Source organism: Pleurodeles waltl, chromosome 2_1 (assembly GCF_031143425.1).
Source record: "Pleurodeles waltl isolate 20211129_DDA chromosome 2_1, aPleWal1.hap1.20221129, whole genome shotgun sequence".
NCBI lineage: Eukaryota > Metazoa > Chordata > Amphibia > Caudata > Salamandridae > Pleurodeles > Pleurodeles waltl.
The window spans coordinates 582,898,912-582,913,096 of record NC_090438.1 but is presented as its reverse complement, the minus strand read 5'-3'; the positions used below and the strand labels follow the sequence as shown (position 1 = coordinate 582,913,096).

The window sequence follows — 14,185 nt, the reverse complement described above, 5'->3', positions numbered from 1 at the left end:
GACCTAACCATTTTGACACACCTCCTTAACACACACACCATCCTTTGCAGAGTCCTACAGATTTGCATCATTCTCCTAAAGGGTGCTTGGACTAGGATGTTGTTCTATTTTCTGAACACTTATTATATTCAAGCTAAAGGAGTGTCAATGGTCGTCAACTCTGCCCAAATCTAGGAAAGTTCTATATTGAAGCGCATTGCTTTTTATGAGGTATGCCATGATTTATGCTGAAAATATCCTTGAATATTTATGAATTTTAGTGTGAGATGTTCAAGAGATCATTTAATTGACGGAAAAATACAGAGGGTGTCTGCATTACAATATCGGCATCCATACCTTTTTATATAAATTGAGGGCAGATTCGAGGAACTGAGTAAATGTTTTTGTCCTTCTTTGGCTCCGATAGAGAAGGGCAGTGATGATAAAATAATTGAGGAACCGTTTTTATGAACAGGCAGAATTTTAATGTCTTGAGGGTTTAGACAAATAGTATATGGGTATAAGTATATATATATATATTTATATGATAATATTAACTTTTTCCTTCTAGTATCAAAGAGTACTGAAAAAACACCGGACTGCACAGCTGTATAATTATATAGTTACGTTTTAGATGCTGAAATGACTTTGAAGTGGAACATTAAAAATTCAAAGTTCCAAAATGCGAGCTCTATTGGCTTTAACAATACGTGTTTTTAAAGAGCATTTGCTTTGTATTGTTAACAGCAGCAACTTCCATCTTTAATAAAGCAACAGGAAGGCGACATCATGTAGGTTTCGGCCCATAACATATTGATACCCTACACATGGTAACAGCGCAGACCCCAAGTGAGCAAGAAAACGTCCACCTTGATTGAAAAGAGCAGAAGTGATGACACTTTCAGCTTTTAAAGTCACTGTTAAGTGCCGCTTTTAATTTACATACCGATACGGAATCCAGCTCAGAGGAGACGATAGCGACTACAGATAAATCATCATCTTTCTCCGTCTTCGGCATAATATCTGTAATTAAAAAGTAACAGTAAGACACACTCCAAAATATGTTTGGTCATGCATAATAAAGCAAGAGCATTTTGGCCCTAATGGGCAATTGGGGTGTGGCAGCAGAAGATATCCATATGGAGCAAAACCTCAGAGCAATGGGGTAAAAATAAATACAATGCAAGTTTTGTCAACTGGTAATTCGTTTTAGTTGTAAAAGTAAGAAAAATGTATTTGATAGAAAACAACTATGCAGGCCATTCAGCCACTTATGCACTTGCCAACGTTTAACATCATACCCCTCCACCCCAGGTCTCAAGTGTTACCCTTAGGACTTAAGTCCATGTTCTTCTGAGTGTTCCAACAAACAACTGTGCAAATCCCTGTTTTGCACAGGGGTCGGGATCCCAAGTTGGGTAGCATTTACTGCAACCGTTAGTTACTAGGTGCGTTAAATACCTACACATTCATTACATTTTCAGCATGTCAAGCCTGCTGGAATTTAACAGGGAAAAACAAAACAATATTTAGCTTGAACTGAAAACTGTGGTTTGCTAAGCGCTAAAATTCGCATGATATTCCCCAAAAAACAGAAGAGGTGCTTATTTATGGTACTCAATAAATACTGAATCCTGGGAGTCAGATTTTATTGGGTACGTTAAGGAGCACCTGCTCCTTTAACCAACTAAGAATCAGGGCTTGCATTTTTATGGTCGAGCCTGCGACTGCATGCACAAGGGCATGCGTCTCACATGAGAGAGACTGTTGTGTTCATTACAGGGCTTGGAGCCCACCTGCCGCTCACCATTTGTTGGTTTGCTGGCACTTCTTTAGAGCCTCGTATTTCGTCAAGGCATGTCTGGCATAATTTCCATTTCCCTGTGTGGGGCATAGCACTAATTAATTTCATCTTACTTAGTGTCATTCAACTTCTCCCGAGTGATCGAGGTACTATTTTGTTCTAACTTCCAGTGCCCCGAAAACAGAAGGCTTGTGACAGGCAAAAACGTGGCAAGCAAACAAACAAAATTCCCAAGTTTTTTTTTTTTTTAAAGCTAACTTTTTTTTTGGTGTGGGGGTAAGTCGTGTTTGCTAATTTTCCACTCATGGGCGCTGTTGTCAAAAAATGACAATTAACTTGTTCGAAATATGCGAGAACAATTGAATTGCGAATGCTTGTTCTGCACTATTGTCGGGGTCCAGTTTTTTGCCACGACTTCCGCTCTGGGGGCATCAAAGGTTTGGATTGGCTGACAGCCTGCTGACTCTCATTGGTTCATGCTTAAAAAAAAAAGAGCAGCCTTGAGCACACAACCATTATTCTCTCATTAAGCCCGAGCATCAGTCTCTAATGCGCAGAACGGTTTAATTGTCTATTGTCAGCCATTCTGTGAGCACTGTTGGTACCGAGCCTCGTAGATAACATCACATTTAATCAGTGCTCCGTTTTGTTGCTAAGAGGAGGCTGGTTGAGAGGTGAAAAAAATACGGAAAATAAAATGAAAAATACACGAATAAAAGGAGGTCTCAAGACTGAAAAGAATGGAAAAATCATGAATGGAAAGATTGAACAAAGAGACAAAAAGGAGATGATGAAAGATGGAAACAAATGCAGGGAGGACAAGGAAAACGAAATCTAAAAGGGCCAAAAGGATCAACCAGGGGTGGAGAAAGAATAGTGAGGGAAAGCTCAGAAGAAAGGCAATGTTTTGGCTCTTTTTTTAATTAAGTGGTTTACAAGCCTTCATTGCAGAGACATTGTAGGAATAGCAATAGGATGGTATTGCAACGTTTATATAACACTTACTCCTACCTTGGTGTATGGAATGACAATTTTTTGCATAGTGTACCTCCAGATTCTTGCCTTGACTGTTTTTGCTAGCTGTAGAACTCTCCATTTTACTCCTGCTAACCTGTGGTAAAGTGCCCGTGTTCCCCCCATCCAATATGTTGAAATTGGCATACCCCTAAAAGACATATTTAACCTACCCAACAGGGCCTAGTATATGCTCAAACTTATGCCCAAGATCAGTAATTTAAATGTCACTAGTGCACTGTAGCACCCACTGTATACTCAACTGTACTAAAAAGGCAAACAGGACTGCAAGTCAACCACTGGTAGCCTGGCTGTGCAGTTTTAAACTGCAAATTTGACCTGTCAAAATAAACCCGTTTGACAGGTCAAAACTTTCCTTTTAAATACTTACAAATCACCCCTATGTAGGTCCTGTTCTCCATAAGACAGGGTGCATGGCATTCAAAAGAGTAGGTGTCCTGAAAGTGGAAAAGCCCCAAAAGCTATTTTGACTGTAGTAAGGCTGGCTGTTCTATATGAAAATAATAAGCTACATAATTACATTTAATAATGCTATGGTTAGTCAAAAATCGATTTAATGGTAAAATCACATTTTAAATAAATATGAAGAAAGAGTTACTTTTAAAAAGTGACCTTTTCCATGCCTAAAGCCACAGGAAGCCCATTCCCATGAGCTCCAGCTGTCACCTTGCAGCTAAAAAGTCACCTTGATGAGGTGTGAAAACTGCTCCCAGAGCAAGATAAATGCCTGGGGTGTGGGGGGGACGTGATGCTTTTTCCCTTGACTTGATGGCCCGTCGGCTGTGTCCAGGAACATGATTAACTTCAAAGAGGGGTACTGTGAGATTGTTTGCTGCAGAACATAGGAGAAAATGCAAAAGTAAACAGGGTAACCCCATTGGTTAGAGAGGAGCCAGGAGTCACTCCATCCACAAGCTAGTGTAAGGCTTAAATGTGGTACTCACAATGCCCTCCTCATATATACTACTGGACCCGTAGAAGATCAGAAGACGACTGAACCTGCTGAGACCTAAAAAATAGCCTAGAAAACTGGACCTGCTCTCTATCTAGTACCCAGGACAAAGAAGCAGATTCCAAGAGTCCAGCTGGCCAGTCCCAACTTGACCTGCCCTGGACTATGCAGTTGGCCTCAGCTAGAGTGAGTCTTGACTGCTGAGGGTGCTGTCCCTAAGGTCTTAAAACTCTTGACTGTGTCAAAGTGTTTCCTTCTAACATCTCCTGAAACCTGGGAAACTGAAATGTTTGGGCTTCAAAGTCATCTGGAGGACCAGGACTTACCTGCCAAGTCGATCTGACAAAGATGCGTTGCCAGTGGGTGAAGATTGAAGTTATTCATGCTTAGAGCTTCTCCAAAACAGCAAATCCAATTTAGGGGGACCTTGAAAAACAAAGGTAGCTGGCCTTGTGTAGCCCTGTTCAGGTACATCTTACAGCCTTGCCCTGCTGGAATAATTTGAGCTCCAAAAAAGTGATTAAGTCTGAACATAGAAATCATCACCAAGCGAAAGCACCTAAACATATGCAGCCAGAAAGGTGCGTTCCTTGGGCGCAAAATTGCAATTTCTCTTGCTTGAAGCATTCCCACAAAAAGTCAATGGCTTTCCTGAGACCTCGTCTCTTCTGCTACAGCCTGCTGGCTTTCCCTGCTGAGGAATTTTGACTTCCATGTCAGAGGCTAAGTCAGAAGGTAAAACTTCAGACTGGGTCAAACTTGGTTTCTGTATTCAACCCCTAGTCCATCTCCGTTGGCCTTAACTCATGCCTTGGTACCAGTCAAACGCAACCAGATGACCGTGGTTGGACTTATCATTTTTTGGTGCTATTTGGAACCCTAAACCTCAAAGATTCATGTTGCTGTGCCCTTTATTTGATTTTTATGATTCTGGAATAATTTTATGTTTTCAAAATTATTCTTTCTGTCTAAATTGGTTTGGGATGTTTATTGTGTTGCGGTTGGACTACTATTGTTTTTGTACTGCATAATGCCTTTCACATTGCCTCCAAGTTAAACCTGTCTGCTCTGTGCCAAAGCTACTAGAGGGTTGAGCTCAGGTTAATTTAGTGACATTAATGATTCACCCTAACATGGTTTGTGGCCATTCCTTAAAGGGGGTCATCTGCCCCATCAATTATTATCCTCCATTTCTTACAGTGGCGCACAGAGGAACTTGTCTACCTGAGTAGTACTATACAACATGTGGGGTATGTGGTTGGAAGTGTGTTGTCTTTGTTCCGATCCTGTATGAGAAATGTTTTCATGATGAGCGTGGTGACCACTGAGGTGAGGTAATCATTTTATAGGATGCAGCACTTAGCAGTATGATGGATAAAGAAGTGTTTGAGACAGTTACGCAGTTTATGGCTTTCAGTATGCCAGCAGGTCTGCAGGTGTTTATATGGTAATTCTTAAGTTCATAGTCCACTTAGCTAGTTACTTCAATGGGTTCTCCATTTTAAGATATTTTGTTTCAAGTTTATGATCCTGAGAAGGCAAGGATACAGGGAGAAACGGTGTAGAGGTCTGCTGATTTGTACTTTGTCAACGTAATCCCATATCTGATTGTAGTTGTGAAATGTCAAGAAGCGGTTGTAGAATGTGGCTTGTGTGGTTCCGCAGTGGTGGATTAAATTAAGATCCTCCATGGGTGATGGACTTGCTGAGGGCATCGGTCTCCTTATGGAATATGATCCCGCTGTCATTGATGGGCAGACTAGCCATCTCCAAGATGGTACTCTTTCAGCACTGTTTATATGTCATACAGAACTCTCCTTCTTCACTGGCTGCGAGGGTCTTCAGGCAGTCGGACTCAATAATTGTTTCCCTTTTCTGGGCTGGAAAACGAGGCAGGGTGGCCTCGACCACTCTGACCAGACGATAGGAAGGGGAAGACAGGGAGGTACGGTGACATGACTCTTTATTACACCGCACACATGTAGCACGCTGCCTGGAGCCCAATAAAAGTTAGGAGAAATGTCTCCTGGAAGGGATGGTTGATGCAGAACAGCTACCATCGATATTGATGGAAAACACTGAGGCCAAGGATAGCCTGCCATTTGTGAAGCGGCAGACGTTGCACATTTGGCAAAAACGAGTTACAGTAATGTTGAGACACGCCCCTTTTCACCAAGAATTGCTGATGAGGATATTTGAGCCAGTGTGAAACATGTCTGAAAATATGTCCTTCCAGGCATGGAGGGAAGAGGTCTGTGAATTGTTGGGGGACCTGTACCCCAATGAGAATTTTATTTCCTTTGGGGATGCACGAGCAGAGTTTGCACTGGGGCTTGGACACCTTCTGCACTTGCCAGCATGGCAGAAGTGGCCAAACAGACCTGGACCACCTTTCCTGTGGCTCCAAGGGCGTCTGCCACAATGGAGACCCTAGTGTCCTGTGGGTCGGGCAGCCAGCTAATATCTTCGGGCCTGATTACAACTTTGGCGGAAGGGGTTAATCCGTCCCAAATGTGACAGATATCCCACCCACGGTATTACGACTTCCATAGGATACAATGGACTCGTAATACGGCGGGCGGGATATCCGTCACATTTGGGACGGATTAACCCCCTCCACCAAAGTTGTAATCAGGCCCTTTGCTTTATGAAGCCTTGAAAGCGGATGTGGTGGGCGACTGTCTGCAGATCCAGGCGGCCTGGGAGTAGTACCTCGGGGTGCCCATGGAAGAAGAGGATTGAGCTTGTGTCTGTGCCCTCCAGCAGTCAGTGTCCTGTGACACCTGCTTCAAGCTTGTACATTATCATTTTTTTGCAGCGCACTTACCTAACACCCAAGACTCTTTAGCAGAAAACACAGGCTCGCTCTCTTAGCTGCCCTCACTGTAGAACTCAGGGAGCTGACTTCCTTCATTTGGCACTGGGCTGTCGAGCCGTGCAGGAAGTTTGGAAGCAGGTGGTGGGTGAACTCACAGGCGTAACCTCATTACCTGCAACCTACAACTCCACAGTGCTGTTTATTGTCTACCCAAAATAGTTAAATAACTGTGATTTCCAGTGTTTAAAAAACAAGTTGTTTTTTGCATTGATTGTTATATAGCACATATTTAATTAAAAGGTGAAGTAATGCAGAGTATGTTGTGCCTCCCCATTGGCAATGAGTCCAATGGACTTAGGTTACACAGCATAGGAAGTCTGTGTATTGTACTCTCACTTACACTCACAGCTTATTACCCTCTCCCACATACCATTACCACTCACACCTCAATTTATCACATCTCTTTCTGGTTTACAGGACTCCTAATTTAAAAAGTAACACTACTATGTTCAAGTGTTTTAATAAACAAATTCCAGCATAGTTGGTGGCTACTTGCCTACTTCTTACTGAATAGTACGGCACTGTAGGGGTGGTCAACGCTGCAGACAGCATAGTACCTAGTGAAACCTTTAACATTTTGAATTACACCAGATTCAATTGTGGCCCTGCATTCTCAGGCACCCGAAATTGATGCTTCAAGCATGCTTGCCACTGTATTTTTGCACTCTTTGCCTGACTACATTAAGGTCATGCTGCTGTTGTGGGGACATTCATAGCTGCCAAGTGTCCCCTCGGCAAATGCTTCACTTTACATTAGTCCTGATCACTATGCACTTAAAAACTCCAGCAGTAAAGTGCAGTTGGGTAAAAAGCCCAGATTAGCTGAAGGTATCATGCATACCAATGGGATACAGTGCAGCTATTCATCTGGTTTGTATTTTGAAAGTCTTGTGTCATGTTTCATTACTACCCCATGTGCATGATGGCAGCTCTCTTTCACAGGTATCAGCACTGAATGTTTAAAGCCTGGACTATTTGTCTGGTGACTTGCTATCAATACAGCCATGGTTGAAAAGGGGGCTGGTTTATCATAGGGTTTTATCCATTCTGGGTCCGGGGGTAAATGTGATAGTGCATATTGGTCACAATTCTTGTGAGCCACTCATTTCACCAGTCACTGAAAGAATGTAACACTACCAAAAGATCATTTATGATTTTAATATGCCCCAATTCACTACAGTCATTCTCTAAAGTAATTAGATCAGACCTAAGATATACTTCTAAACCCTGCACTTTTAATGCAAGCACTCAAAACTGGAGGAACCAAAAGTAAAAGGCAACAATATTTTAGTGACAATCCTAAGCAACAAAACTGAAGCAGAATAGTCTTAAACCAGTCTTTCTGGCTGTTACCTTTTGTAGCAAAGTTATGTTGTGTTGGTCCCTTCAGAAAGAAATAAAAAAATACTCATTCGCCTTTCTATGAATGACATTTTAGCTTTTGGTTCTGCCAGTGTTTATTTGAGTTTATATATTTACACTGATGGGGGTTGTTTCCCTCTCAGTGGGGTTAATCAGTTATCATAGGTTTAAACCTAAAACAGGATAGCCTACTTATATTGCACTTACTAACTCTTATGATGTCTTGTGATGGTTTACGCCAGGCAGTACACTGATCTGAAACTCAGGGCAAGTAGGTCTTTTTCTTTGTTATCGGGATTAGTTTTGCGTATAAGGAGTCTGTGCCATGCATGCTTTTATGCAGAAGGTTTAATCCATAGGAGTTAGGTGTGATCTTTAGTGAGAGAGGGAGATATGTGCACTCATGCACTGACTGCGGTATTAATAGATGGTCTACAAGAGATTCGGTATTTGTAGTGCAGGCATATGACTTTTAAAGGAAAAGTGATCTTTGAAATGAGGTGTGGGCAATTTTCCAAAACACAGCAATCAGGATTAAGGCAGACATGCATGGGACTTAGAGTAGGTTGTTCTCAGGCAGAGGAGGCATGCAGAGGACGGAAAAGAAGAAGAGTAATCTGAAACAAAAAGTACAGTCGACAATCAGATATTTTTTAATCAAGGTCAGTTTTCATGCAGGGTGTTTAGGAATACGGTTCAGATAGCATGCAAAACTGTAAAATGAAAGGACATTATTGGAATGTTTTCAAAAATCACTGTAGCCATCAGAACACCAGCCCACATATATCGCCATCACCTACGGGTAAAAATAATTAAAATAAATGTGGTTTCTTTTTCCCAAAAAATCTGATGGAAGGAAAACGCAAAACAAGAATGTTGTATTTTAAATGCTTGTGCTACAGTTGCTCTTCCCCTGTTCTTGTGATGATCAAGGCCGGATGAAGGAGAACAGTGTCTGTTTAGCAAATTTGTGTAAAATACTATGGGCCTGATTCTAACTTTGGAGGACGGTGTTAAACCGTCCCAAAAGTGGCGGATATACCACCTACCGTATTACGAGTTCCATAGGATATAATGGACTCGTAATACGGTAGGTGGTATATCCGCCACTTTTGGGACGGTTTAACACCGTCCTCCAAAGTTAGAATCAGGCCCTATGTCTTAGAGCAGAGAGCAGGGCTGGGGCTGTCTCCAATATGGAGCACCCACATCATAGGTACAATTAATTGTATTTTGCATCTTGCTGCCATTCAACCTAACTGTAGCAGTGATCATATACAAGTGATACGTTTGTGTGGAAACCCATTCCAAATCACCTTACATGCTAAAGGTGTGGTAAAAGCAAAGTAATTCTATACCCTCGCTACATAGGATCAACAGCGGTCTTGTCAAGCAGACCATAACTTAATTTAACATCTGTTAACTCATCTCCTTTGCATAAGGATTGTCACACATCGATCAAAAGCTGCTAATCTGTCCTCTCCCGCTAGCAATCGGCCATCACCTTGCCTTGAAAAGTGTGTTGCTTATCTCAACTTTATGTTTTGTTTCTTCCAAGTCTCGGGTGAGATTATTTTTTTTACTCACTAAGCATATTTTATAACCCCAAGCGTTTAAATATTTTCTTTCTTTCTTTAACTCTATTAAGAAGTTGACTTGTGGTTTTCTGACTTGCCTTGCATGTCACTGCTCTTCCTGTCTGCTCTTATTATATATTGTCTTCTTACCTTATCTTGACCTGGTTTAGAAATACTACTGCGATATCACCTCAATTCATGTGTGACCCATTCATTCATGCTGTCATTTTTAACCTGCAGCAAGTTGCATGCTTGGACTTGTGATTTGACTTTCAGCAATGATAGTCCTAGGTCAGAAATTGCAGCAAGCAAAGTTTTGCTGCCTAAACATCAGGTTTAGTTGGAGGTGTTATGCGTGACTTAAAGCTACTTGGCATGTATGGATGCAGTATGGACATTAGCTGTGCAAGATTCCCTCAGTCACAGCAGTAGGGAAAGTCAGCAACAGCAAAGACACTGCTCTCCTGTCTGCTCTTATCACATACTGTCTTTTTACCTTATCTTATCTTACCTGGTTTAGAAATACTTCTGCAGGTTAGGGCTTTTGCTTCCAGAAAAGTAGTGAGGTAACTATCAGCAGATTTTTCCATCGGTTTAGTGTGTAGGGAATCCTAGTTTGTTTTAATGAGATAACAGGAGTTAGCTTAGCCTTTGACTTGCAGACTCATGCCCCAGTCACCTAGTGACTTTTAACCTACTTAGCTTGCTCTGTCTTAGCCCATTTAATTATTTAATTCTTCTAAGATGCCTGTCTTGTTTATAATTAGGCCACTTGTTATGATTTGCTTTATCAGTGCCACCGCGTTAAGGCGTCAAGATCAAGTGACAAAGACAAACAAACAGTAGGTGTTCACACTTAGGGACTTTCCCTCTCCGTGCTTTTGAGGGAATTGTTTATATTAATTGCCGCCCCAAGCATGCCTGTTATCTTTTGTTTGGGAACACACCTACGTCAGGGGTCCAAGTAGATCTGTATAAATACATAACACTTTAGACAGATAATCAGAGGGATTCCGACCAGAGGGCATCGCCACCATCGCCGATATCGATGCTGCATGTCTTGACGCTGACTCAGTCTTCGTGTCCCTGCGGAGTCTGAGATAGAGACCTCATTCCAAGGTAACGAGGGTTGGGGGCTCCTCTCATGGACATGGCATTGGCAGATTAGGTTTAACATACCCAGCTCTCCTTTAGGTAGGAGGTTAGGCCTATCATGATAGGGTATTAGGACATATTATACGCCTTATGTCTTTTCATGTTATTGCAAGATGTTGGGGGTCTTTGTAATAATGACTCTTGTCTTTACAATTCTGTTTCTTGCACTGTTCATTATCCTAATCATTGCAGCCCATGCAACTTATCGCAGATTGCAGTTGTGTTAAATAAAAAACATTGAAACTTTACTGCATCTTCGTTATTGCCTGTGTTTGAATGAGACATGATGTATCTGTGAGAAAGGAGTAATCTCCGTTTAACCCCAACACTCCCTGAGATGTCATACTCTCGAGTCCATGCGTAAAGGCTGCCACAAATCACCTTCTACAAGTTGGGTTTTTGGTGAGGTGCTGCTAGGGAGCCGGAAGGGTTGGGACGACAGCTGTGACTTGTTGTAGGATAGGCATAGTCGCCTACAAACATAAGTACTGTCATCCTTAAACCAGCAGTCTTGCCTAGAGCAAGAGTCCAAACTACGACATGGCGCCACCAACGATGGTGTTTAGGCACTAATTTACTGATACCCTGACTATCACTGTCTCACAGACAACAGGTACCCTAAGTACCATTAAACGGAGACGTCCGTGGAGATGTCCGTGGTCTTTTGGAAGATCCTTCTCAGCTAAAAAGGTAACACCTGATTAGGCTGTAGGTTGGTCGAGCTCGAACTCATAAAAGGACTTTACTCCCCATTTTGGTGTTCCGTTTCTCTAAACAAATATGGCTAACACCATAGAAATTCCTGAGAATGCTAGACGAGCAATAACACAACACTTACTAGCGCCTGGCCTTGTACCAGAAGGCGGGGATGTTACTCTTATAATAGAAGCTAATGAAGCATACCAAACAGAAACATTTTACAGTTGGATCACCTTTCCTGGGGTGGACCAAAGAAACATACATTCCACACATACGAAATTGCAAACGTACCATAACGGTACCAAGCATACCAGTATCATGAAATATCGCTCACATACCAAGAGAATCAGAACTGGTTTGAAGGCGCCCTACCACATGTAATACAAAGAATGAGACTAGGTCCTTTAAGTAATGATAGACCTACGTGGCCTCTGTTTGCCACATACACACCTCACCCAGGCATACCAAATATGCCAATAGCAGATCTGCGAAATTTATATAATGAGTTAGTAACACTATATAGACGACTAGTTCAGTTCGTAATGCCAACTCTGAACACAACACCAGTGCGTCCAGCTCCACCAGCACCTGGTGGATTAATCCACAAACATTGCATACTATTATGGGTAAAGTACCCACAGAACGAGAGAAAATACTGTTCTGGATAGCCAGAAAAGTAACCAGCTGGAAGCTGTGTTTCCCCATACAGGACCACAGGAAAAGCATAGACTTCTCACAATGTGCTTGCCCTTTGGGATGGTTCCCTCTGTGGATTACTGCGCCACATGGGGTACAGACTTCGCTGCTATATATACTACCACACATGGTACCCCGACACTTGCCAATTTACAAGTGATAAAACAAATACAAAATGAGCAAGGGGCTGCACCAGCCTTTGATTTGGGGATGAAATTAATGTGTAACTTTGACGCAGTTGCCTCAATAATAATCAGTAACATTAAAGGGGAAGTGGTAGCACTGGCTATATGCCAGCGTCTCGGAGAAATTCCACATTTGGAACAGGAGAGACAGCTACCGAAAATAATTTCCAACACCTATACTAGTATAGGGTGGGATAGTTTGGGAGCCAAACCAAAGAAGTTGGAATTACAAAGTACCACCCTTAAGGAAGGTATGAAGCAGGCACAAGAGGGCTCTAAAAAGCGCTGGGAAAAATAAAAAGAATTTAAGGATAGACGAAATAAGAGAGCTGATTCTCCACACCTGGAGAACTCCGAAAGGAGATACAATCTCAGAAATAGGGAGAATATCAAAACTCCTGACAGATATACTGATTCACGGCCATCTCGTTCCTTTCAGGGCGCGCCGGATAGACCTAGCAAGAGAGGGGGGCCATCCTGATCGACATCCGGAATACGTGAAACAAAAGAAAGACTCGCCGCAGTCTACAATTAAAAAAGATAAAAAGACTCAGCAAAAGCCACAGTTTAAAAAGAAAAAGGTGGCAGCACTGTCAGCTAAAAATGCCATTACACTTGAGAACACTGTTGAGGAACAAGACGTGGGCAGTGACACTGTTAGACAGCGCAGCAGAGGTCACGATATGTCACCAGAGTCTGAAAGATTATCTGGATGCGACAGCAACTAGCGATTTTATTGCAGTTGAGACAGCGGACGGCCGCGTTCTCCCACCTGACAGGGTTTATGATTTAAAAATTCAAATAGAGGGAGATGTGGAGAGCACCATTGGTGTGATATTCTGGGATGAAATCACTAGTGACATTCTGGCCGAAAGAGACTGGCCACCTAAGCACGTCCGTAAGCTTTCACATGGAGAAGATGCTATTTTGCCTTCTTTCTCTAATCTTGTTCCAGAAGCAGAAAAACAAGCCTATGCTACTGAATGGGCTTTAGCGCAGGCACCTGCGTTATACCGCAATCATGTATGTTGGGACAAGGAGTCTCCTTGTCATGTTATTCCTGTTAGGTCTACACCCCAACCTCAGCCACAATATTCTGTCAAACATGAAGCAAAAGCTCCAGTGAGGGAGATCGTCACTCAGCTTGAGTATCAGGGAGTAATAGAGCCCTGTACATCTGCAATGAATAACCTGTTATTCCCCGTTGCAAAGCCAGACCATTCCTACAGAGTAGTCATAGATTACAGACATTTAAATAGTCATACACGTACATATGCTATATAAAACTCACATAGCACAGCACTAATAAACAATATAGTGCGTAAAAAATATAAAACAACGTTACATATTTCGAATGGATTTTTCTGCCAGAATTTAGCACATGAAAGTCAGGACCTGAGAGTGCTTTCTTATTTGGCTCACAAAAACACTTTTGTTGTTTACCCTAAGGCTATAAGAACAGCCCAGGGCTATTTTCAGCCCGTGTAACATCAATATTACATGATATTGATCCCGAGGCGTTATCCTATGTGGATGACATATAGCTCACGGACGACAACATCAACATTCATCTTGTAAGGGTTGATCGGGTAATTTTGGAATTTGCAGACCTCGGTTACAAATTCAACTTTAAGAAAAGTAAGATTGCCTTTTTCAGTGTATTGTTCCTGGGATACAAGCTATCGAACGAGGGGAAGAGCCTGGCCCTGCACTTTCTAGAGAAATGTGCACAGTTGCACCCCCCTAACACTCTGAAGAAACTACCGTCTTTACTAGGTTTCTTCAACTTTGGCAGAACATATATTCCAGACTATGCACAAAGTATCAAGCCACTTTATGACTTGGTACAGCCACACTTTTATA

General features: G+C 42.1%; 1 protein-coding gene across 4 annotated transcripts in view; it reads right to left on the bottom strand.

Annotated features, from left to right (window-relative positions):
* The window catches only part of BBS9 (Bardet-Biedl syndrome 9), a 1,749,160-nt gene that overhangs the window by 1,157,816 nt on the left and 577,159 nt on the right, over positions 1-14,185 (bottom strand). For all 4 annotated transcript variants that reach the window (XM_069215484.1, XM_069215483.1, XM_069215485.1 and 1 more), the window contains exon 11: positions 926-1,002. In XM_069215484.1, the coding sequence (XP_069071585.1) occupies positions 926-1,002 (77 nt within the window). The remainder of the gene's footprint in view (positions 1-925; positions 1,003-14,185) is intronic.